The 26858-nt window shown below is 42.1% G+C and overlaps 2 protein-coding genes across 4 annotated transcripts in view; both read right to left on the bottom strand.

The window, feature by feature from the left end:
• Nucleotides 1–828: 828 nt before the first annotated feature.
• Nucleotides 829–20873, bottom strand: MRPL38 (mitochondrial ribosomal protein L38). Its single transcript, XM_014051578.2, has 9 exons — nt 20759–20873; nt 10879–11058; nt 10208–10342; nt 9913–10121; nt 8207–8279; nt 6933–6978; nt 4827–4985; nt 3709–3845; nt 829–1466 (listed from the first exon to the last, which is right to left on the bottom strand). Exons 1-9 carry the CDS (start codon nt 20823–20825, stop codon nt 1330–1332), a joined length of 1143 nt encoding a protein of 380 aa, XP_013907053.1. The 5' UTR covers nt 20826–20873; the 3' UTR covers nt 829–1329.
• Nucleotides 20874–23719: 2846 nt separating this feature from the next.
• FBF1 (Fas binding factor 1) overlaps nt 23720–26858 on the bottom strand; it is a 51059-nt gene continuing 47920 nt past the window's right edge. For all 3 annotated transcript variants that reach the window (XM_087709907.1, XM_087709909.1, XM_087709908.1), the window contains exons 28-30: nt 24872–25010; nt 24309–24406; nt 23720–23953 (exon numbers count right to left, since the gene is read on the bottom strand). In XM_087709907.1, the coding sequence (XP_087566033.1) occupies nt 23870–23953; nt 24309–24406; nt 24872–25010 (321 nt within the window). In that variant the 3' untranslated portion in view covers nt 23720–23869. The remainder of the gene's footprint in view (nt 23954–24308; nt 24407–24871; nt 25011–26858) is intronic.

Raw genomic sequence — 26858 nt, 5'->3', positions numbered from 1 at the left:
TAAAAACAATCCAAAACAATAACTCCCCACCTCGGAAGATTGCCTAAAGAATTACCAATTGTAATGATAGTTGGGCCCTGAGGGACAGTCTAGTATGGTGGTTAAGGCATTGGGCTAGAAACCTGGAGACTGTGAATTTTAGTCCTGTCTTAGGCGCAGTTAGTTAGGCCACCCTCAGCACCAGGAAAAAGGCAATGTGTCAGGCCTGCAGTTATATCCCTTTTAGGATCTTTGGCCTGCCACACTCTCTTATTTCATTATGCTGTTTCATTAGTGTAGTACAGTGGTTCCCAAACTTGGCAACTTTAAGACTTGTGGACTTCAACTCCCAGCTGGAGAATTCTGGGAGTTGAAGTCCACAAGTCTTAAAGTTGCCAAGTTTGGGAACCACTGGTGTAGTAGTTGGGAGGGGGGAATAGAAAGAGTAGAATTGTGGAATGTGTTGTTGTCATTCTTTTCTAGAAGCCAAGGCCATCTTTTGTCTCTGCACCTCTGCACCTGACCGGAACCAGCTGGGTGGAGATGTCAGCTTGGAAGAAGAAGATTGGACCATGTGATGGATTTGTGGGTGTGGGGACAAGATCATGAACTTTCAACTGGGTGGGAATCTTAGGTAACTTCCAGAATTGGGATTCCACAGGTGTGCCAAGATGCCTGACTTATTAAATTGGAACTTTAAGGATCGTTTTGCCTTGGACTCTGATTTAATTCTGCATGATACTTTGAATGCTGACACAATGGTAAACCAATTCTGAAACTCTTCCCAAGGAAACTGCAGCGACTTGTTTATACAGTCATCAGCAGACAAGACTGGCTCAGAGGAAAACATTCCCATACAATCTTATTTGGAGGCTTTAATGCAGGTACATTGGAACTACACTGGAACTACAGCCCACACCTATGCCACTCAGTCCCAGCAACCTATGCCTGCAAAGAATTCCATGTGCTTCTTTCCAGGAAACTGTTTTCAAATATTTTGAAATCATGCTTTTCCTTCTCTTTTAATATGAAAGATAATGCATACTCCAGCTTCTGTAGCAATCGATCACTTTTTGTAACATGTAATGTATTGTCTGATTTTATTCAAATAAAAATATTTTATTCTTCAAGTTTTCTTGATCAAATACTGGAAAAAAATTAGCAACACATCTGAGACCATATACACAAGAGATGGAAACTGGATTTTCTTCCAAGTGGGTGGTAAACTGGATCACTTTCAATGATATTTTATAGACTTCTGTTCTTTTTTACGGGGTGGGTGGGGGGTGGGAGCCAAACACACAAATTACTCTGTTCAGATCTCCTATGGAAATAAGTATGTTCGTCTGCTCAGTAAATGCCATAGGTGGGTTCATCACTGTCCCTGTACCTGTCTAGGTACCTCAGGGGCTGACGGTGTGGATATTTCTTCTGGGGAGGATGATATTTGGGTGGCTGAACAAAGTCAAACACTGGTTCCTTCATGTCTATAAAAGGAAGAGAGAATGTTAGCACTTCTCAACAATTACAACCTCTGACCTTAAGATTCTTATCTCAATGGTTGACCAATTAATGGCTCATTGGTTTTCTATCTTTTAACTGTTATGATCTGCAGTATTTTCACTGTGCCCTGAAAAAGCATATGCTTCCTTCTCTTCTAATAAAGTGCCTCTATGTTTCTTGCAGCGTAGAGGCCGTCCAGGCCAAAAATGGAGTGTGGGGGTGTCTCGTGTGGGCCCCCCCGTGCCCCGTTTTGGCTGGTGGAGTACTGCAGGAGGCGTCTGTCCCGTTTCCCCTCTCCCCCCTGGCCAGTCCATGGAGAACTACAATGCTGATCCGGCCCGCAAAGAAATCCAGTTTGACACCCCTCCTCTAAATAAAACCACTGGGGGCCTGGAAGCTGCACCAACCAACAGTATATGACTTAAAATATTAAGACTATTGAGTAGTACAACACTCAATAGTCTTAGTATTTCAAAAAGCAAAATAGTTTCAAGCTAAAGTTACGGCTGGAACTTTGAAACAGAATAGGAAGAGTATTAAACTTTTCAACTTTGGTGTTGGAGAAGACTCCTAAGTACACTGTGGACAGGCAAAAAAACAAACAAATGGGTTGTCAAAAAATTAATCCAGGGTTCCCACTTGAGCCACAAATGACCAGGTTCAAATTATCCTATTTCAGACACATTATGTGGAGACTTAACACTCTGCAGAAGGTGTTAATGCTGGGAAAGGAGGAAGGAAAAAGAAGAGGAAAACAACCAGCAATAAAATAAACTGTTCAGTTACAGTTGTGATGTTTGCATTATTGGAGGACTTGAAAGACAGATCATCAGGGAGAATATTGATGTGTGTGGTTACTAACCTGATGGCACATAATAAATCAATCATTACTACTAAAAACCTGATGGCACATAATAAATCAATCATTACTACTAAAAACCTGTAATACATACAGGGGGACTTTCTTTATAATTTCATAGGATCTGCCACTGAAATAGCAATAGATATCCCTCAAATTTACCATGCAACTAACAAGGGAATAAAGGGAACTTAATCCAGTGTGATTGCTTAGACTTAAAGGATTTGTCCGTGATGTTTTCTTGCTAGGTGTAAGGACATGATTTACCATTGCCTTTCCAGGGATGTTTCCTTCCAACTTTCTAATCTGATCTACAGGCTCAGAAATTCCCTGGTGATTTTCTGTCCAAATATAAGCCCGTTACGGCCCTGCTTAACATTTGAGCATTGATAGAATGAGTCTCATGCTGAATCTGGAAAGATTTTTACACTGGAGCTCTGTTGTGGTCCAGCAGGAGCCATTGGAGCTGCAAACAGACTCTGTCAGCGAGGGGCCTTATGAGTTGGCTCTGGAAGAGGTGGAGGACCCTAGACAGGGTTCCGACTCCGAGCAGGGCGCAGAGAGGCTGATTGGCCACCAGGAGGCGCCTGAGGCATGGAGCAACGGTGAAAGCCGAAGTGAGTGTGCTCCTGACGTCATGCCTTGGAATAGTGATGAGGAGACAAGGGAGATGGTCCTGGATGCCAGGCAACGATCGACGGAGAGACAGCTACGCAGTTACAAAAGATAATTGGACCCAGGTAGTTGTAATTAGGCTCCTCTCAAGATTGTATTTAAGGAGAGACTCTGGGAGGAGTCTGGTTTGCAGGATTCAACTTCATTCTTAACGCTGGAGAAACTGTTATCTGTCTCTGTCGAAGTCTGAGTTGCTGCCAAGGTTCTTAACTGTTTGTTATGCTTGTGCTTTCAGCCATCGAGATTTATGTTTCCTGCTAATAAAGTGCTGTGGAATTCCAGCTAAGCTTGTCTCGGCATTCGTTACTGGATGGAGGAGGGGGTCAAAACAAGCTCCTAGAAGTCTTAGGAATAAGATGCTCAACGACTCCCCCCAGCACCCCATTAAACATGGCTCCTATTCCATGCATATTTACCACATGCTAAATTATGAGTACATTTGCAAGTTCTCTGCCATACTATTTCAGTGCCAATTACACAAAACAGGCTCTATAAAAGAGTGACAGATCAAGGGATTTTTTTTTGAAGAGGAAGCTTCCAGTTTCTATCAATTTTGGGTTTAAACTACAGCTTCCACCCCACTCCCACCCAATTATATGGGTTTTTTTGGGGGGATAACAAAAGTCCCATTTCCTTTCAACCCTAAATAAAATGCAAAATTGACGATATTTTACATGTGATCCATTACTTACTAAGAAGCTCATAAAAGATGTTTGTAACAGACGTATCCCACTCGCACTGAAAAAACGCCAGTCCTGCTGGTGTCATGTCACTCTGATGCTTCTTGTAGAAGTCAAATGTTTTGAAGGTTCTCATTCTGAGGCTGTGACTGAAGAAATGAAAATACAAATGCAATGGGTTTTTGTTTTGTAATCTCTTCATCTATTACTAGCCCCCTGTTCAAACATCAATTTTTGAACTCTTAAATTGAAAATATAGAAGTGCTATGTGTTGAGCACTGTTTCCCGCCCTAGAAATCATATTTTAAGGAGAGTGAAAGTGAGAAAAAAACAATTCAAAACTGATTTAAATTTTAAACAGGTATAAACATGAGGTTCCTGGAATGAGAGAATTATATCCAATTCTCCTCTAACAGCTTCTTATAAGCAGTTTTATCTTGACTTTGTTCCCTCTGCCTTCCATTGTACATTCATTGTACAGCCATTTAAAAAACAGAGCTTAGTGAGCATCAACACCTGTATCCCACTCTATCTGTGGGCATCACACTGGGAGACCCCAGAGTTACTTAATATAACTACAGGCCATATGCTGATTTCTACCCAAAAAATCAGCCTAAAGTGTTGTGTATACATACTACTGTCCAATAAGAAGGTTTCAACATTTAAAGCCATTTGGCTAGTTGTTCTTGTTTTCAAGTTGTGCTATGTCTGGTTTTTTGTTTTTCTGCTGAACTGAACTGTTTTAAATTCTTAATATTAAATGTCTCTGGAGATTCAGTCATGCAGGTAATGGCTGTCCCAAAGATGCTTTTTCAAGAGGCAATTGGACGTCCTGATTTTTCTTTGAAGACATTTCGTTTCTCATCCAAGAAGCTTCTTCAGCTCTGACTGAATGGCTCTGACACCATCCAGTCAGAGTTGAAGAAGCTTCTTGGATGAGAAGCGAAACATTTTCAAAGAAAAAAACAGAAAGTCCAGTTGCCTCTTGAAAAAGCACCTTTGGTTCTTAATATTTAAAAAAATCTTAAACTGATCAGTTTTCCTTCCTACACCTGTCACCTCCTGAGATAAGATGTAACATTCCAATACAAATTTTCTTTCATCATCATATGGATAACGTGAAGAGTTACCATGGCATTGGCCGCACATCTTCAGTAAAATCAATTGGCTGGTCCTGTTTGAATAGAAGGAAAACATAGCGATGGTATCCTGTTCCTCTGGCTGGAAATGCAGGGAAATAATGGCAGATTTCTTGCCCTGCCTCTATTTGGTTGCCTGGAATGTTTCCCCTGTTGATATAAAACAGGATCCAAACATGTTGGCCTGACATCATTCCCCTGAACAAACAAAGAATTCATTCTACAGCCACCAAAGGATAGAATTACAGTTTATCTCGGGGAAGTTGGAGCTATTCCAATGAGGATAATAATAATAAAGGTTAGCAAGATCCCTTGCAAAACTGTTTTGCTGCTTGGCAAAAGCTGCTAGCAATTTAACTGGGTAGTGTACAGTGCTGGGGAAACTCTGAGCTCAGGGTCTAAAAGATCCCTCAGAGTCTTGGATCCCTCAGGGTCTTTTAAGTTTACTAGGTGGAGTGCTGTTGGATTCCAAGGATCTCATCTCTGTTCTAACCAGTATTACATTATATGGCATGTCTCAGAAATCAATGCAATCCTCAGGGTTCTGTCAACTTCACAAGAATTCCTGATTAGCCAATTCAAAGCTGTAAAGTTTATTGAAGGTCAGACAGCTTTCCGCCAATTTTAAGATGTATGGATTTTAAATTCCCCAGATTCTCAGCTGTGGCCACACAGAGAATTCTAAGACTTGGAAACCTCACATTCAGAAGGCATCCTCTCTGGGGAAGGTTGAGGTTAAGAATTTGGAAGGCCCTTCCAAATTCTTCCTTCTAATATTTTTCTTCCTTTTTTTTTTGCAATACAGACCATCTTGTTAGGGTCTCTAGTTCCATATATTTTCCCCCCCTTTTTGTCTTATGAGGGAAAATAAATCTCTCATATATAATCTTTGGCAGAGTAATACACAGGTTAAAATGGCCTTATATTAGATATAATATTTTTGGATAGATATTAATAGATGAAAGAGCCAACGTGGGATAATAATTAAAGAGCATGACTGGGATAAGGGAGATCCAGATCAGTGGTGGGTTTCAAAACTTTTTAGAACCTCTTCTGTAGAGGTGGCCTGCTTTGTGGGAATGGCTTGCCGGCCATGTGATCAGGTGGGAGTGGCTTGCTGGCCATGTGACTGGGTGGGAGTGGCTTGGCAGTCATGTGGCTAGGTGGGTGTGACCAATTTGTAAAATGTGGTGAAATTCACCTAACAATGCTCTTGCTTAACAACCAAAATGTTGGCTCAGAAACTCTGGCATTTGAAGCACTCAAGTCTTAAAGCTGTCAAGTTACAAGACCCTTGCACCCCTAACCCTTTAGAAAAAAAAACCCAGGGGTGTTCAAACTTGACAGCTTTAAGACTTGTGGACTTCAACTCCCAGAATTCCTCCTCTCACTCTTCATCTTGATGATGTGCGGATGGGTGGGGGGAGGGAGCTGGAACCGGTACTAAAGGGCACTGTAGATTTGTGGAACCTCTTCCATAGAAGAGGTTAGAACTGGCAGGAACCCACCCCTGATCCAGATTCAAGTCCTCATTCATCTATAGAGGAAATTCTTTATGCAAAGGTAATATGACAAACTATTCCATGCATACCATCACAATCTCCTTAGAGGAAAGGTAGAATGCACATGTAAGAAGTATGCATCAAGACTAATATGGGGAGAACCTCTCACCTTCCAGATACTGCTGATTATCAAGGGCACACTTCTAACAGTATATGCTGCTCCATCAACAGAAGCCAATGGAGTCTGCTGATTTGAAGGCCATTGTTGGACTTGCCATAATACTGGTAGATTGTACACTGAACAGTGGAATAGGCTAGACCAGTGTTTCTCAACCTTAGCTTCTTTAGGTTTTGTGGACTTCAACTCCCAGAATTCCCCAGTCACCATGCTAACAGATACATTTTGATTCTATAATAATGGGTGGATTGGGGGAAATTAGCATGATAGTACATTTGGAAACTAAATTTTGAGATTCTGTTCCATATTCCCTTTGAATATGAAAATGATGCCCTCAGTGCAGGAGTTTGGACTAGAAGACCTCCAAGGTACCTTTCAGCTCTATTATTCTGTATTCTATACAGTTCTAATACTCACACCAACCAATGGACATACTCCGAATTGCCATCAGACAGGTGCCCATCTGTACACACAAGATATACAAAACCCCAGTAAATATACAACTTATCTTACAAAATATCTCTTTATTATACTATTTTGGCTGTAGCATATTCAGTTTTTTCTTTTTTACTACAACAGTTCATTTTTCATGCTAGTATAAAAGCTTCACAATGGCTTTTTAAAAAACTGAATGACAAAGGTTGCACAATATTATATAAAGAAACATTTGACAAAATAACTCCCCCCTCCCAGTTCTGATACATCTGTGCCACATATTAATCCTTAGTCATCCATCAGTTTTCTTCCCAGAACCATCACTAGGATAGTGAGATGGCTGATATATAGATTAATTAAATAAATGAATACAGCTATTTACTAAGAGTATTTTAATTTTAATCTATGACTCATGCAGGTTTCCAGATCTGGCAGACAATATTTTAGCAAAAGCCTGCAATGTGCCTGGACAGACAAAGCAGTAAGTGAGTTTGGATAATGGTACAATTTGATCAGCTTTGGGGGGGAAATGCAGCCTTCTTTTATGTTGCTCACAACTTTTACAAGCTTTAAAAAGTCTAGATGGATTTAAAAAAAAACCCATCTAGAACTTGCAAAATCTTCCTTTAAAATGCCCAGTCCCACCTTACAAAAGCAAGAATTATCTAAATTAAATTGAACAACTATCTAGGCCAGGGATCCCCAAACTCTATATCTCATAGTGTTTTGGTCTGTGACCGTAAATAAAGTATTATTATTATTATTCTATATCTCATCAACTCTTCCTCCATTTCAAATTGTTTATCGATTCCAAACATTATATGAAAACAATTTAATGGGTATTTTAATACTACAAACAACCTTTAACATCATCAAACATCCTCTGCCTATCTCAGATCCTTGGGAAGGTCTCAATAGGTGGATAAAAATACCAAATCCTGTCTAAACTGACTATGCAACGAACCATTATGAGAGACAACTCAAGGTTACTCCAGCCATTTATCAACTCATTGAATGGTCCCACTGACTCTGGGGGTCAATATTAACCACTTTGAGGAACCCCGATCTAGGCAGTTTTTCTTAATTATATGATTTCTGGGTTTTTTTTTCCACTCTATAGACTTTTGCAGTTTAAAAGTGTCTGTTTCGGGTGCAGTAACTGGATTTTAATCAGAAGCGCCATCAAAATATGCAATGGAAAATCTGTTAAGAAATTCTATCATGTAAGAAAGTATTCCTAACATAATGGCACTTACCTAGATTAGTGAGCAACAATGTCCAAAGTGTTCCTTCCTCTGCTTCAAATGAAACTTCAGGATGATTAAAAGCCTAAACAGGAAAATATGACAATGAGTATTAAATAGCTATTCCTCACCCCTGCCCCACCATGGTCCTGAATAAAGAATTCCAACTTTAATTGTAAGCAGTCCCGAGTCACTGATGTAGTTGAGTGGTCTTAGTCGAAATAACAATAATTTGTGTTCTTAAACTTGCTCTCTTAGCTGGTCACAACTTTTACATCAGTCAACAGACATCGATATCATTTCTTAATAACTGCAGCATGGAGAATCAAAACTAATATTCTCAAGGGAGTTGGGAGTTAAAAAGGAAGATGCGGTAGAGAAAAGGTTGGGGGTAGGAACTAATTTTTGGAGCCATGGATTGCAAAAGGAAAGGTAGTAACCTCCCACCCTCACTCAAGTGAACAGAAAGTATAGTTCAAAATGTTTGGGGAATTTGGGAGGGGATTATTTTCAATCAGCATATGTACAATAACAATCTTGATGATTTTCACACCCCTTTTCTTCCATTTTAGGTTACAAATAAGAGAAAATAACTGGTCCAAATACAAATTTCCTTACTGCATGAATTTGGGAGATTCTGTGGACAATAAAAAAGGTCATACTGCTGTTATTGATAACAGAAATCTCACCCAAACACCAATAGTATTGCAAAAAGCTATCTAATTCTGTAAGATTATTCCAGACCACACAGAATTTACAAGTAAGGTTGAGTGTCAGTAATTGAAGCACCTCTTGTCATGATTATGTGATAGGTTAAGAATGTCTCATGGTCCCAGACATTTAATAGATGGTGGTAGTTTCTGCTTTACTGGTGCAACTAATAATTTTTTTCTTCACAAAAAACAATTCATTGCTTATTTTTAGCATTTGTCTGCATGTAGTTGAAAACTGCTCTAGGCATTGTACTAGAAAAATAGTACACAGACATTTAATAAGTGGAAGTTAAAGTTATATTCACTTTACAGGTAATCCTCACCGATGCAATTGAGACTGGAAATTGCATTGCTAAGTGACCCAGTCGTAAAATAAAACATCACTGATATCAGTTCCCGTTGTGATCATTAAGCAAATAACCATACATTGTTAAGCACAATGTTATGTTGATCAAATGGTGGGGAAGGTCACAAAAGGTGATCACATGACTGCAGGAAAATGACCATTGTAAATCCATGCTGGTTGCCAAATACCCAAATTGCGATTATGTAATTGTGACAGCCACATCCTCTAGGATCAATCATGGCCCCTTTCTCAGCATTATTGTAACTTTGAACAGCTGCTGAACAAGTGGTCAGTAAGTAAGGATTAGCTGTAGTTAATCTGACAAAGAGAGCACTACAGGTATCTTGGATTATAATTATTCCTATTTACTAGGTGTTACATCGTAGAATTAATTTATAGTGAATCTGATTTCATGCATCTTAACGCTAACAATTGTAACCCTGCAAGGTGGGAATTCCACTGGCAGAGCACTATATTAGTACATAGAGAACATATAACTATTAAAGTGTTTAGAGTAATGACATATTCATCAGGCACAATTTTGTAAAATGTTACAGGAAATTTACTTTAGTGTCTTATACGTAATACATGATCAGCAGACAAACCAAAACCAAAAAAAGGATGTACATTATCTCAAAGCTCCTACTCTTGTATAATACCTCTGTGGGAGTAACCACATTTCCATAATAAACTGGCATAACATAATTCTCATCCTGGTTATATTCCACTTTTAGAAGCACTCTGGGAACAAACATAGCATTATCAAACAAATCCCGGTACAGTCCATGGTGTTCTGCTAATCGTTGCTTGTGATATGGGCCACTGGTTCTTTCCCATTCAGCTTTGACATCATCTAGTGGAATCTGCACTGCAAGCAGAAACAAAATAAGCAAAATGGATGAATGCTTGCGAATGCAAAAGAAATAAATGTTGGGAGAGTGGTTACTAACATACATGTTTTGAGCCAGGATGCCTTTTCCAGTTCTGGATTAGATAAATTTTGTTTCCGAAAAGCCTTTCTCTCTTTATATATATTTTTCCGTGATAGTGGAAGACTGGGCAGACCAATGTCGATCTTTGCCTCTTCATCTAAGATTTAAAAGAAAAGAGATTATGCAAAATAAATCTTGTAGCTTTCTATACAATATACTGATGGACAACCCATAACTATTTGTTTAAATAACATGTGTTAAAGGTGAAAATAACAATTTATTTTCTATCTTAGAATATGTAGAAAGTGCCTGTTGTAGACTTAGAATCTCTGATTTCTAGAACTCTTAAGGTTGCAGAATTTATTACAAGTTAAAGGGAGAAGAAATCAGTGCATTTTTCTAATAAAGATGCCTTGCTTTTTGAACAGAAACAATTGTTCTGTTTCACTTTCAAGATATAATTATAAAAGCCAAATCTTCAACTTTATTTTTATACTTTCCTGTTCACTTTCTCAACAGCATTGTACATTATAATTTTATGTTTATTCAAAAATATGTTCTATCATGGTCAATAAAATGTATAAGTATATAAAATGCATGATGCCTTTGGGAAAAATATTAAACTATTTGATCAAAGCTACTGGAAGGGGAAGAAACTTGGGCTGGGATTTTGTGCCCTTTGATGGTCAATACCTTCCTCTGGAGTGATGAATTTCTTATACGTTCGCCACCAAGGAGTTTTTTTACTTTCTTTTTCTGCTACCTTAAAATAGCGAGTAAAAACACGATATTTTTCCAGTGCTTCCAAATTACTAACATCAATGTCTTCATTAGGCATTGGTCCCAGAGGTACACCCAGTTTGCAGAGGACAGCTAAAACAAAAACATAAAACAAAATAATTTGTATTTATGTAACAAATTATCCAATCGGATCAAAAACACAGTAGGCTAGCTCTTCATTTGGGCTTCTCCTACTCAAATGTAACCATCCCACAATGGACACAGGAGCAAAATGAAGAAAAAAGACTGCAAAAGCAGATCATTATATTAAAATGTACATTTAATTTACATGTTTAAATTGTTAGACCTAAATGCAGTATGGAAAAAGGTGAAAGAATCAAACATTTCATTTCTACATTTATCTGTTAACTGTATGAAATATAATATAGCACCAAAACATACCATCATTTTTTTCTGTCTCTCCATTTGCAAAAGTACAAAAACTATTTCCAAGATGGTTTTTTTTTAAAAAAGTAGTTAGTAACTGTACTCTTCTTCTAAAATGAAAATTAGATATTTCTATTTCTATTTCTTAAATTTATAGGCCGCCCAATCCCGGGGGACTCCGGGAGTCACATAAGTCAAATAAGACATAGCAGATTAAAAGAAACACAACATGCACCCAGTATAAGCGGGGCTGGACCTCAGTCAAGGGGTCAACAGCCCCAGGCCTGCCGGAATAGCAAGGTTTTGATAGCTTTTTGGAAGGCCATGAGAGTGGGTAGGGTCCGGATCTCTGGGGGTAGCTCATTTCATAGGGCCGGAGCGGCAACAGAGAAGGCCCTACTCCGAGACGTCGCCAGCCGACATTGTCCAGCTGATGGCACCTGGAGAAGGCCCATCCTGTGCGATCTTATCGGTCTTAGGGAGGTGTGTGGCAGAAGACGGTCTCGTAGATATCCGGGTCCTAGGCCATGTAGGGCTTTAAAGGTAATAACCAGCACCTTGAATTGTGCTCGGAGACCAATAGGGAGCCAGTGCAACTCGCGGAGGATAGGTGTAGTGTGGGTGGGTGCTCGCACGGCTGCATTCTGGACTAATTGTACTCTCCGAACACTTTTCAGGGGCAGCCCCATGTAGAGCGCATTACAGTAATCCAATATTGAGGTGACGAGGGCGTGAGTGACTGTTCGCAGTGCCTCCCGGTCCAAATAGGGCCGCAACTGGTGCACCAGGCGAACCTGGGCAAAGGCCCTCCTGGTCACAGCCGACAGGTGATGTTCCAACGTCAGCTGCGGATCCAGGAGGACCCCCAAGTTGCGGACCCTCTCTGAGGGGAGCAAATTTTCTCCTCCCAGGCTTAAGGACGGACTAGCTAGACTGTCCTTAGGGGGCAACATCCACAGCCACTCGGTCTTGTCAGGATTGAGTGCAAGTTTGTTCACTACCATCCAGACCCTAACAGCTTCCAGGCACTGGCACATCACTTCCACCGCTACGCTGAGTTGGCACGGAGCGGACAGATACAACTGTGTGACGTCCGCGTACTGGTGGTATTTAATCCCGTGCCGGCGAATGATCTCACCCAGTGGCTTCATGTAGATATTAAATAGGAGGGGGGACAGGACCGACCCCTACGGCACCCCATAATTAAGGGGCCTAGGAGTCGACCTCTGCCCTCCAACCAACGACGACTGCGACCTGTCGGAGAGGTAAGAGGAGAACCACCGTATAATGGTGCCGCCCACTCCCACCACATCCAGCCGTCGCAGAAGGATACCATGGTTGATGGTATCGAAAGCCGCTGAGAGGTCAAGGAGCACTAGGATAGAGGAATGTCCTCTATCCCTGGCCCGCCAGAGATCATTGGTCAGTGCGACCAAAGCGGTTTCGGTGCAGTAACCAGGCCTGAATAGCAGTTAGCAATAGCAGTTAGACTTATATACCGCTTCATAGGGCTTTCAGCCCTCTCTAAGCGGTTTTACAGAGTCAGCATATTGCCCCCAACGACAATCCGGGTCCTCATTTTACCCACCTAAGAAGGATGGAAGGCTGAGTCAAGCCTGAGCCGGTGAGATTTGAACAGCCGAACTGCAGAACTGCAGTCAGCTGAAGTAGCCTGCAGTGCTGCATTTAACCACTGCGCCACCTCGGCTCTCTGAAACCAGACTGAAAAGGGTCTAGATAATCTGCTTCATCCAAGGTCCGTTGGAGTTGGAGGGCCACCACCTTCTCAACAACCTTCCCTAAAAAAGGGAGGTTGGAGACTGGACAATAGTTTTTAAGAATAGGTGGGTCCAGAGAAGGCTTCTTGTGGAGGGGTCTTACCACCGCCTCCTTCAGAGGTTGTGGAAAAGATCCCTCCCGCAAGGAGGGGTAGTTCTCTGGAGCCAGCCTTGTGTTACCTCCCTGCTGGTCGAAACCAGCCAAGAGGGACACAGATCCAGTAAACAGGTGGAGGCACTCATCACTCCCATGGCCTTGTCCACTTCATCAGGGGTGGCAAGCTGAAACTCATTCCAGGAAGTCTGAGCAAGACCCTCCCTCGGCATCTCCACTGGTTCTGTCAAAATGGAGTCAAGGTCTGTCCGAATCTGAGCGATTTTGTCCGACAGAAACTGAGCAAACTCCTCAGCATGTCCCTGTAAGGCATCCCTCATTTCCCCCCCTTTCAGGAGGGAATGGGTTATCCTAAACAGGGCGGCTGGGCGAGATTCTGCGGACGCAATAAGAGCGGAAAAATGTGCACATTTTGCTGCCCGTATCGCCACTAAATAAGTCCTAATAAAGGCTCTTAGTAGTGTTCGGTCGGATTCGGAGTTGCTAGCCCTCCAGCGTCGCTCTAAGCGTCTTTTTTGGCGCTTCATCTCCCGGAGTTCCTCGGTAAACCAAGGTGCCCTCCTGGATCCACTGCCACGGAGAGGCCGCAAAGGCGCAATCCAGTCTAGCGCCTCAGTCGCCGCTGTATTCCAGGCGGCAACCAAGGACTCTGTTGGATTGTGGGCAAGAGAGTCAGGTATCTCCCCAAGCTCCTTCTGAAATCCCAGCGGGTCCATCAGGTGCCTGGGGCGGAACCACTTAATCGGTTCCACCTCCCTGCAGTGGGGGAGTAGCTTCCGAAAATCAAGCCTCAACAGGAAGTAATCTGACCATGACAAGGGCGAGATCTCTATTCCCCTTAACTCAAGATCACGTCTCCACTGCCCCGAGAGAAACACTAGGTCGAGTGTGTGTCGCGAGTCGGACCCTGAATTACCTGGGTCAAGTCCATGGTTGTCATGGAAGCCATGAACTCCTGGGCCCCATCAGATTGTTCGCCTAGGGACGGCAGGTTGAAGTCCCCCAGTACTATCAGTCTGGGGAACTCAACCGCCAACCCGGCTACTGACTCCAGGAGCGCAGGCAGGGCTGTTGTGACGCAGCTGGGAGGTAGGTACGTCAAAAGCAAGCCCACTTGAACCCCTAGGTCCAACTTCAAGAGAGGGGACTCACACCCCACAGTCTCCGGAGCAGGGATCCTGAGAGGAACTAATGATCCTCGGATAATAATTGCCACTCCCCCACCCCTTATCTGATGTCGTGGTTGGTGGAGCACCTGAAACCCTTCCGGGCACATTTCTGAGAGGGGGACTCCTCCCTCATGGCCCAGCCAGGTTTCAGTAATACATGCCAGGTCTGCCCCCTCGTCAAGTATTAAGTCCCGGACGAGGGGAGCTTTATGAATCACAGACCTGGCATTTAGCAGCAACAAGCTGAGACCAGGGCCCTGGCTTCTCTTGCCACCAGGTCCTTGAGTTGAGCTTGCAGGGCCAGAACAAGGGATCGCTGTGATGTAGCGAGCCCTCCTTCCCCGGTAATGGCTACCCTGTAGCTCCCATTATACCTGCCCCTCCCCATCATGACCGGGATGCTCCGGCCCGCCCCCATCCCTGTAGACTCCCCCTCCCATGGCCCCCGCTTTTCCCGGCAGGCCGCATCTATCATTCATACTAGGACGAGAGGTAGGCCTGGGCCCCCTACCACTTCTGCTTATGCACTCAGTGGAGGGGGCACCAGGCTGCGCCCTCGGTCCTCTCATGTATACCCACAGTCACTCTCTCATACATACCCCACTATGGTCAATTAAAAACGTACAAAAATACAATAGCAAAATAATATAAAATTAGTTAAAATTAAGTGGGTTCATTCATCAACAATCACACCATACACACTCCATCCACAGAAAATTGCGCAGATCTTAAAATTCCACTCAAGCGGGTTCATGCAGATATGGAGGTCAGAACCAATGATGATGAAAGGAGGAGAGTTCCTCAGTCCCTCTCCCCTCTTGTAAGTCCGGAAAATGCAAAAGGGGGGCCAAGGGCCCAGAGTCTAAGATGGCTGGAGTGGTTGCAGGGGGGGGGAATAGGCGCCAGTTTGAAACAGATGGCAAGTTCACGGCCTTGTCCCTCCCGCTTCTCGTCGTTGACCCAAAAGAGGCGCTGTCGAAGATGGTCCCCCTGAGGGAGCAGCAGATAGCGCTGGCCGCACTGACCGTAGTGAAGAGTGAACAATGTACCAGGCAGCAGAGAACCAGGCAGCGCGAACGCCCCGCAGCGGCAACAACCAAGTAAAAGAAGGCCGCACCAAGAGAGAAGGAGGGGGGGAGGCCTAGAAGAACTGCGGCAGCAGCAAAGACCAGCTGCCCAGTCCTGGCCCAAATTGCTGCAGCGACTCACCACCCCCTCCTCTTGGACTTAATCTTCGTAAATGTCAACGTCCATAAGGCAGTGACCGTTGCATTGTGAAGGCCAGGGGCAGGACGTCACGGATTACAGCACGCCATTGATTCCGATTTAGGGCGGCTTGTTGGGCATCGGTTATCGAGAAATGGAGTGGTTGAAGATCGTGAGCCACTTGGGATATCCACGTTTTCTTTGGGGCATTTCGTGCGATTTTCCACCCATCCGGTCGCAGCGAGTTAATCGATCGGTAAGGTAATCGGCTATTGTCCATACGGCAAACGTGTCCAAACCATCTAAGTCGTTGTCTTCTTAGGTAAAGTTCGATTATAGTTTGGTTTTTACACAGCTGCAATACCGTTTCGTTTTTCCATTGGTCCCGTAGAGTTATGTGCAGAATGTTGCGCAGGCATCTTAGCTGGAATCGTTCTAATAGGTTCAGGTCGCTTTTAAGTAAAGTCCACGATTCCGAGCCGTACAGTAAGATTGTGCGGATGGAAGCATTAAATATCCTCATCTTGGTTGCAATCGTCACGTCATTTTGGCTCCACAGGCACTTCCTTAAAGAGGCGAATGCGGCTGTAGCATTGCCAATGCGGCTTTTGATGTCATTTGTAGCCACTACACGTTGGCTGTCGATGATCGACCCCAAATATTTAAACGTGTCTACTCTTTCGATAGGGTTGCCTTCGAGGTGCAGTTGAGCTGGTTGAGTGCCGGTGAAAATGAATTTGGTTTTTGCACCATTTATCACCAGGCCGAGTTTGTTAGCATTTGCTTGTAATACATCCAGGGTATTTTGGGCGGTTTGGGCTGTTTCAGCAAAGAAGACGATGTCACCAGCATACACCAAGTCCGTGAGAGACAGCTGAGCCCCGATTTGAACGCCTGGTGTGTCTTTAAAAGTTTGTCTGAGGATCCAATCCATGGTTATATTGAAGAGCATTGGTGAAATAATACAGCCTTGTTTGATGCCGGTAGTTATTGAGAATGGTGGGGACACATTTCCCAGGTATTTTGTCCGGCTCATTCCACCTTTGTAAAAAGCTTTAAGCACGTTGAGTGTAGCATAGGGGATTGATTCAGCTTTAAAGGCGCACCACAACGATGAATGATCTATGCTATCGAAGGCGCATGAAAAATCCACAAATACTAAAAAAGTGTCCTTTTTGTAACGCAGGCGTGATTCGGCTAGTTGTCTCAGGGTAAATATTTGGTCTGTGCAACCTCTTCCTGGTCTGAAACCGGCTTGCTCTTCCCTGCAATTAGTTTCTCTGACTTTCAGTAGTCTGGATCGGATTATAGAGGTTAAGAGCTTGCCGGATGTTGATAGCAAACTTATTCCTCTATAGTTTTTGCAATCGGCTGGGTCTCCCTTTTTGTGGATTGGTACAATAATCGAGTCTTTGAAGTCTTGAGGCACGACTCTTTGGTCCCAGATGGCAGAGTATATACATTTCAATTGTTTTACTATTGGTTCTCCTCCCGCTTTCAAAGCTTCAGCAGGGATATTGTCTACCCTAGATGCCTTCCGGTTCTTAAGTCTTTTAATTGCAGCACGGATTTCCTCCTCTGTCGGAGGGTGGTCGTTAATTGCGCTTGGTAATTGTAAGTCCGCATTCTCCATCAGACGTTGGTCTAGGCTGGTGGGGTGGGGGCGATTCAGTAATTGGCTAAAGTGTTCTTTCCACCTATCCAGTTTACCCATTAGTGATTTTATGGGGTTTCCGAGATGATCTTTGAGGTTTGAGCTCGTTGCTTTAAATTTTCCATTGCAGCTTCGCAGGATGCTGTAGAGTAAGCGTGAGTCGTGGTTTTTGCTGGCCAGTTCCATTTCTTGGGCTTTTGCGTTCCACCAGGCCTCCTTATCCGCCTTAAGCTGCCTTTTAATTTGCCTGTTAAGGTAAAGGTATAGTTTGTGGTCAATGTTCTTTATTTTTGCGCGTTGTTCGACAAGATTTAGGGTATTAGTCGAAATCCAAGGTTTTATTTTCCGTCGTTTTTTTGGGCAGATTTCATTAAGTGAATTAATGATGGAGTTTTTTTTGCTGAGTTTCAGTTTTCGTCAATGTTGTCCGCTAACAGAGGAGAAAATCTGTTCTGTAGCAAAAGTTGGCTTGGCTGTTGGGGTCGGATAAATTTGCGTAGTCGAGGGTAGCTGTGGGCTGAGTAGTATTGGGTGCCTTTAGGTGCAGTCGGAATTTTGCCCTGACCAGATGGTGATCCGATCCGATAGAGGCTCCACGCATTGCTCAAACATCATGAGTAGCGCTCTGGAATCGTTTATGCACTAGGAAATAGTCCAGCATACTTTTGTCTCTGCCATTATTTGAAAACCAAGTGTGCCTGTGATGTGCACACAGGCACACCCCCTCCTCGGGGCGAGGTGCAGACCACCACTCTGACAACGCCCAGCCCAGGTCCAGCAGGCCCAGCACAGGTCAAAAACCTGTCTCCAGCAGCACAACCGAAAGCACAGCCGAAAGGCACTCGCCGCCCGAGCACCGCCACCGTCGCCGCCAGTCACCAAGGAGGTATAAAAGCACAGGAACGCCGTCCAGAGGCCGCCCGAAAGCGACCCCCTCCAGATAATTGCTTCCCTGGCTTGTCAGGTGGTCAATCTCTTGCAGGGACTCCTCTTTTTTAAAATCCGGAACTCAGTCCCGAGAATTTGTTTGTCCTTTGCTCCTCGCAAGTCCGAGCGTTTAGGTCGGGCAGCCATTTTCCCTTTATCTTTATATCTGTATCTACATTTAGTTTATTGGAAATATAGATATACAATGAGTGATCTCAGAATACCTAATTCTAGGTAAAAATAATAATAGACTGTTAACATTAGAGGGCCATGACGTACATTTAGGATGGCACACATTCCTGTGGTACAGGAAAGAGGTAACACATCAATATTTTCAGAGGCACTTTATGACAGGTGTTATTAGAAATATGGAATAAATTCAAGAGGAAAATTTACAGCAAGGTTCTGATTTGGCTATCAACATTAGAAGCGTTAGTGCGCCCAAATCTTATTAATCAGGGAAAACAGCTCACCTATAAAGATATAATAGACAAAAAAGGAGATTAAGATCGAGGTAGGAGCTAAAAGAGTAAAGAGTTAGAATTGGAATGGTGGTCCTATTTTCAAATCCAACCACGTTACTCGAAAGTTATGAAAGAATGGGGCATTAATAGGGAGTTGATAGCAATAGATAAGATCCTTTTGGGGACAAATGATAAATTGATAAAGACTTACAAATTTTTTATTGGAATATAAAATGGAAGAAAAGCAGATTAAGGAGACAATGGTAGCATGGGCGATAAACTTTGGCTACAATATACATCTAGAAAAATGGCAAGAACTATGGGAAAGGAATAGGAAAATAACATTGGCAATACCTTATAAAGAAAACATATATAACATGTTTTATAGGTGGCATCTCCCACCTGCGAGAATAGCCAAAATGTTAAGAAATTTAGCGCAAAATTGTTGGAAATGTGATTATTAATCAGGCATGTACTACCATATGTGGTGGTCGTGCCAAAAAACAAAAAAATATTGGTGGAAAATTCAAAGGTGGCTGATAAGAGATAATCAAAGAGGAAATAGAATTCAAACCAAAACTATTTCTTTGGGGAATCATAAATGATAAACATAACAAAGGGGTAATCTACTTAATAATGCCTATTATTATGGCAGCAAGAATGGTCTTTACCCAAAACTGGAAAAACAGGGAAATTTCACAAGAAAAGGAAGTAATTAGGAAAATTCTGATTTGTGCTGAAATGGATAAATTGATGTGGGAATTGAAGAACAAAGACGAATCAGAATATTATAAGATCGGTATACCATCGCTAAATTTTATCGATGATTGGAACAAAAAAGGAAAGATCCAAAATAAGCAATGACTAAGATTTATAGAATTGAGATTAGAATTATGTATGAAATCATAACAGTGAAAATGTATAAGACAAGAACAAAGCAACATGGATGAAAATACGATATCCTTATATTTGTAAATACTGAATTGACCAACTGTAAAGAAGCATGGTGGTTATATTTAACTTTATATTCTAGTATGTATGGCAAAGACATTGCCAGGATGGTTATACTATGTCCAATGTTTTAATGTCTTAATAAAAAACTTTTAAATAAAAAACACCTAACCATTAAAACAATATATTTTAGCTGCAATCAAAATCAATACAATGTTTATACACATAAAAAGGCACCAATACTACTAGTCACTTTTAATAATCTGTTTTATGTTAGCATCCAAAACAAATACAGAGTTATTAATGGCATAACTACTGTTCTATTCAAACTGGGATCAATCCTTCCTGGGCATTGTTGAGAAACATTTTACAGAATGAAAAAACGATATATCCATAGCCAATCTCTTCATACAAGTTGAGAGCAATGTCTTCATTTCAAAAGTGATTTTGAAGAAATGCCTTGGCCCGCATGCATCCAACACCTTTCTAGCCTTTATTAAAATGACTGCATTAAAAAAATGCTTTACAGATCCACCTTTCAGAGCAAATTTCTTGCACAGAAGCATTAAAAAACCCAACAAATTAACAGCAGAGATGTGCACCACTGGTGCAAGGTTTAAACCACAGCTACCAAAATATTTTCAATCTTGGTGGCCTATTATTGTATGATTGTCCGAGTATCTGCAGTTCAGAGAGCATAAACCTAGCAGAACCTTACAAGTTAAGATGCATACTATGCTTGCAGAAAAACCTAAATCCATCCAACTCTAAATGAAGAGACCACTATTCCTGGGGTGTTTCAACAAAGCCCATAAAGGTGATATCAACATTCCAGACACAGGGATGCACTGGAATATAAGAGCTGAAAAAGCTTCTTGGATGAGAAGCGAAACGTCTTCAAAGAAAAACAAGACAGTCCAGTTGCCTCTTGAAAAAAGCATCTTTTGGGACAACCATGAGAGCTGGATGACTGAGAATCTCCATCTGCGCTGGAATATAATGGAACAAAATTTAACAGGAGGAATGGTCAGAGGTGGACTTCTAAAGTGCAAAATGAACGTGGGGAAGCCAGTTTCAGGAAGCGCTAAAAGATCACCGGGGAAAAATACCCCAATTTTCTCTCCCATTCTAGCATCACTCACCAGTAGTACTAAAACTTCTGCTCTTCCGGAATCCGCGCAGGGCGACGTTTAGAACGGGCGCCGCCATTTTTTGCAGGTTCTTAGGTTCCCTCTCTTGGAAAGGGTCCTTCAGCGCGCTATTGGCGCATAGGAGTGACGTCACACCGAAGTCGTTCCCGGAGTGCCCGCAAAGGTTTTTTTAAAAAAAAATTTAATTCTTTTAATAATTCTTCTAAGCGTCCGCTTCATCTGCCGATTCGTAAAGTCGTATGCTATAACAAGCAGCGTGTTTCTTTTAAAATTAGCTGACTTTCCACTGAGGCTATTGTACAGCAAATGTAGTTAATTAAAATGAGGATTGTCAGTCAAGAGCAAAATGAAAAAATGTATAAACACACACAGAAAACTCCCTGTAATAATTAGTTTTATTGTTTTAGAATTTTCATATGACAACTTTGCTACTTTGTTGGGGAGATAAGGATCACTTTACAGTATAAATTTTACAAATATTATCTAATGAACAAGTCAAGCGGATGCCCTTGGTGGCACTTAACAAAATAGTTAAATATCCATGGTCTTCTTTCATTCTGATCAAATTGTAGGCTCAAGTCTACTGGTTCCCCCCCCCCCCATACCTGCCTTCTTAAGGTAATTCAGCAGGTCTGAAATAAGAATAGTGGAAACTGATCCTTAATTGACATATAGTTAAGGAGTCTATGTATAACCAGGAGCTGGTCTCAAAAGATTTTTTTTGGGGGGGGGGAGACAAAAAAAAAGTGTTTTGGGCACTTGCTCTGATATGCTCTACAGTTCCACAGATAGCACCTGATTCAAAGATCTGTACTTTAGGGATGCAAGCCTTAGCTAGGTGTCCTGGGGCTTTACAGCAGAAACACAAACCAAGGTTGTCTGTTTCTTTGGTGCAGACAGGGATCTCTTTTCCCATTTGCATGGTTCTTCAGTCTTGAGGTCCAAGGAGGACATAATACAGTAGGGGTAAAAAGTGGTAAATTTCCCCCCTTATTTCCCCTCACATCTCAACTCCCACAATTACCCACTGATTGACACATATTAGAACAGTTCTTCCATATCTTGTTTCAATAATTCATCACTCAGTTCATCAGCAAATACTTATTGAAACTGGTTAGAATAAGATCATTCCATCCCATATTTCTGGCATAGAAACTGAACTGAAAATACAACGTAGATTCATGAAGTCAGCCCTGCTTCAGTTTGTGCATCTCTTCATTTGCTATTGCTATACTGATCAGATTGTGAGATGCAGCTCAATCTTTGCATGACATTCTGATAATTATCCAGCAAATTTCAGGAGACTCGGAACAAAGGTTACCCTGGAGTGATCTATAGGAAATTCTGTTGATCTTCCATAAGCAATTCTATCTAGGCTTTTCAGCTTCAGCAAATGCCATGAGTGAAGAAATATCGGTTGGACTGAACTTCTTTTGACTGAAATAAGCAATGTCACAAAAATGCCAATTAAACCATGGCATTGTTCAGAATTATTTGTATATTCATTTATTAATGTAATCGTGTTTGGTGCTCTCTGAGCTTGGTTGTTTTCTTGAAGAAGTTTCATTACCCAAACTAGGTAACATCATCAGTGCTGGTCAAAATGGGTAATGAAACATTTGTAAGAAAACCAAACCAACCAAGCTCAGAGAGCACCAAGGACTTCTCATTTTAACCTTGAGCTACAAATTTTCTTTTATTGGTTGTAACAGTGCTTCAGCAAGTTATTCTTTAGATAAATGGGTGCCCTGAGAATTCCACACCACAATCCAAGACAAAGTTTGATGTTTCTCTGGACGTGTGGGGAAGCTTTGAAAAATGATGTCAGCCCCTCAAGATAGGCCAAGTGAAGAAACAGATATCACAAGGACTATTAGAATTCTATTGTTGTAGGGCAGTGAATCTTTTTGCCTTGGTTTCTAAAAGCATATGTGTGCAACCCCATAATTTAATGCCCCCCTGCCGCATGCCCCCTGCACATGTGCGTGACCCTGCCCTGCACATGGTTTTCTTGGAGGGCGAAAATGGCTTTCCCTGCTTCCCCAAACGCCCTCCAGAGGCTGAAAACAGCCTGTTTTCTGACTTCTGGTGGGCCTGGTAGATCTGTTTTTTGCCCTTCCCAGGCTCTGGGGGCTTTCTAGGAGCCTGGGGAGGGCGAAAAATGGTCCAACACACAAACCAGAAGTTTGGGGACGGACTTCCGGGTTGCTAGTTGGGTCATTTTTCTCCCTCTGGAGGCTTCAGGAGGCTTCGCTGAAGCCTCTGGAGTGCGAAAAACAGTCCAAATGCGAAGAAACAGTTGAAAATCAAGGTCGAAAATCAGCTGGCACATGCGTACTGGAGCTGATAGGGCAACACCTCGCATGCCTCAGAAATGGCCCTGCATTTTCCATCACAGTTGTAAGGTATAACAAGAGAATGTCAAAAGCTTGTGTTTCCCACTACTTTGTCTAATAGTAAAGAGAATCAAGGCAGAGTTATTTACCAGTTCTTTCCAAGTTTCTCTTCTTCTTAGGCTAAATATTTAAATAAACATTCTTGCATTCCTCCTTTACGGTTAAACTCCATAAATCTCTATACTCTGGATTGCCTACTCTACTTGAATCAGCTTTACCTGTTAGATCACGTATGAAGGAAATCCTTGTAGTCTCATGATTCTGGGATAGAAGGGGGACTGAAACTAGGATAAACTGCTTCTCAGCGGTAATTGTAATATTTTGGATGAATCTCGGTGTCTTATGTGAGCTGCTGAAAGGCATCAAATTGTGGCAGGATGTATGCGCAATAAATAAATTAAAATATTACAAGAGACAAAGGTGATGTGAAAATACATTTGGGGATATGCAATATGATCAAAGGCAGATCACTGTTCTGAAGGACCATTCTTCAAAGTCAGCTAATAGGCAAAGAGTTTCAGCAAAACACAAAAGTGTTGATTTGCCAACAGTAGTGTAAGGAAACATTTAAAAATATTTATTTTACAAAATGTAACTTCTTATTTATGTGCTGGATTTCATGTTAACCATTCAAAGTGATGACATCTTTTTTTTATTTGGAGGAAATGTGAATCTTGGCACAGCTATCTTTAGGACTCATCCTCTCTCATGCTGATTGGAAGGAAGTCTTATAGGAAGTTCTCTTCAAGGTTTCTAAAAAGAACTGCTCTTCTTCCAAGAAATCATGATCCTATTATAAAAAAACAAAAACAGAATGAAAATGGCAAAAGAGCTCAAAAGTGAACCAAAAACATGTAACTTTCATGACCAAGTATCAGAATTTCACTATCCTTCCCATTTCCTTAACTTGGTGTTTCATGCAAAGTTTGAATTAAACTGAGCTCTTTTTCAGATAATAATTTTACTTGAAAGAGAGTTAAATAAAATTAGATGAAATTAAAGTTAAATAGAACAGTATTGTTGCGTCACTGGGTTGCATATAAATTTGAAAAAATAAAATAAAAACAGCTGTAAATTATAACCTCAGGACAGATGTTAATGTTCTCAATTCATAGTAGACCAAAAGCTGGACAATGTAATCTTACCCGTTCAGCTGTAATTTTATGCAACACCAATTTGGCACATAAATCTGCTGGATCTGGTCTTGGAAGTCCTTGAGAAGCTCTGATGTTTCCAGGGTTGACTTTAAGTGGAACAGTAATTGGAAGAGGCAAATATGGGAAGAAAAACAAGTTAGATATTGTATATAGTCATCTGTGTCATCCATACAGATACTTGTATAGATCAAAGGGGCTATGGAACAATGAAACAAGTTGTGGAACTCTCTTTTTAGTTTGTTCTTTGATTACTTGTTTAAAAATGTAATGAAGCAACGTTTAACTAAATTTTCCCTATTAGCTTATTGTCAGACACTCCTCTGTATTTTGAGGGTCAGCGTTATGGAGTGCCAGGACCACTTTGTGCGGAAGAAACTGAAATCTGTGCTCCAAGGCCCACTATTTTAAATAATGAATGAATTAGTCCTCTGCCCTTCAGTGAAAATCATTTACATATAAAAGCCCTTGAAAATACATAGAAAGGAATGTTACCCTCTTCCTTTATTTTGGCTATCAAGAATGCCCACCCAAATGGCTGTGCAGGTACTTACAATGCACATTGGAAATTAATTTGTCAGGAGTTCCCGATAACGGCACCTGAGGCATGTTCTGAAATACCAGTGGGTTGCTTGGAAGTTCCATCCGTAGCTGTTCAAGCTGCCTCCTCTGGTGTGACAAACTGAGTCGCTCCTGGACTCATGGCAAAGGAAGAAAAATGTTGTATCATACTCCACCATCTCATGCTAAGCAGCCTATTTTTAAATTTGCTATAATTTCCTAGATTATCAGAACAAACTGATAATTTTCCAATTTAGGAAGAGCTCTGGAACCTGTTTTTGCTTAAGAACAATTTTTTCAGATGTGCAAGCCGTGGTCCATTTTGGAAAGCTGCAGTATGATCAGCATCATCTAGGCTTCTGAAATTTCAAGCCCCTTTTGGTGAGGTTATGATATAGACCAGTGGTCCCCAACCCCCGGTCCGTGGACCGGTGCCGGGCCGTGGAGTACCTGGCACCGGGAGGCGCAGCGGCCAGGGGCCATGCAACGGCCGACTCTTCACTCATGCAGCGCCGTCGCCGGAGGGGGGGAGCTGCGCGGAAGCACAGGAGCAAGTGAGGCGAGGAGGAAGAATCCCCCGCTACTACACCACCCCCTCCCCGAGTCAGCCGTCCCCTCAGTGAACGCCTCTGCCTCTTTCTCCTTTCTCGCCTCAGTCGGCTCGCCTGGAAGCAAGGCGAGGAGGGGGCGGACCATGCGCTGGAAGCGGAGCCCTTGGAGGCCCTGGCGGCTTCTCCGGCGGTCGTTGCTGGCCGCTCTTTTCTTTTTCTCGCTGTCCTCCTCGGCTCAGTCGTCTCCGAGTTGCCCAGGGAGGGGCGGCGCGCCCGGGACGGAGACGGCGCTTCCCCGCCCGGCCTTGGCTTGTGAGAAGGAACGGCGGGAAAGGTAGAGAGAGAGAGAGAGAGAGAGAGAACGTCGGGCAGCCGAGGGCGGGGGGGGGGGTCTTTTGAGGGGAGATCCAAAATTTCGCCAACGGGCATCGGTGAAGCGCGCTCTTTCTCTTCCTCACAAAACACATTTCCTTTCCCCCCACGTGTAGTTATTGGCGATATGGACTCTTGGACTCTTACCCAGCCAGATCAGTATCAAACATTTCCCTGACCTCAGCAGAAGCGAGGTTTTTTCTTCTCCTTTCTCTCCTTAATACTGTATTCTTTTTACATTGCTATCCTCTGGCTTATTTAATTTTGCCCTTGCTCTTTTTATCTTTGACCTTGATTAATTCAGCTGTTTATTCCTTAAAATCTACATACAAAATGGAAGGTGGGATATGATTCAGGTGTTGAATTGGGAAGGTGGATTTAAAACAACCCCACCCCCACCCCTGCGCGCGCTCAGCGGGCCACGGTAAAATTATCAAAGGCTGACTGGTCCGCGGCGATAAAAAGGTTGGGGACCACTGATATAGACTGTGAACCAGAAGTTATTAGAAGCAACAGCTCTTTGCGCTGATGAACTATTCACGTTCTAGGCAGTTTAAGAGGCTGGTATCAACTATTAAAACCCATCATAACTTGAGACTAGGTAGCTATGGTGTCTTCTGTTTGTTATTCATCACTTCTAATTTTGGGAGGAAGCTTTCTGATCTCTCTCGGCTTGTCTATCTAAGCATTCAGAGTTCCACAGAACATTATTATGTGATTTACTCGTAATAGTTCATGTACACATTTTTTTAATAAAAGCTTTTGAAGGTGCTCAACTCCATTCTGATGATAGCAACCTGTATAATCTAGAGACAAATTAATCTGTACAGTAAGAAAAGGATTTTTTTAAAAAAAATAGTGTGCATATGTATCTCTTAAATCTAGGCATGCTGTTGCTTACCTTGATTTCATGCAGGCTGCAATTTTTCAATGAGCTGATCAGTTTTACTGTTATTTTATTAAATCAATTTATAGAGTTATGCAATTAAAGTGCAACACAAATCAAAACAGCATGAACTATTTTCATTCAAAACAGGATTTTCTGATTTTTGTATTC

The sequence above is a fragment of the Thamnophis sirtalis genome, unplaced genomic scaffold, assembly GCF_051295495.1.
Source record: "Thamnophis sirtalis isolate CommonGarterSnake01/CBP01778 unplaced genomic scaffold, rThaSir2_p1.2 scaffold_3, whole genome shotgun sequence".
In the NCBI taxonomy this organism is placed as follows: domain Eukaryota; kingdom Metazoa; phylum Chordata; class Lepidosauria; order Squamata; family Natricidae; genus Thamnophis; species Thamnophis sirtalis.
This window is presented reverse-complemented; position numbering and strand designations above follow the sequence as displayed.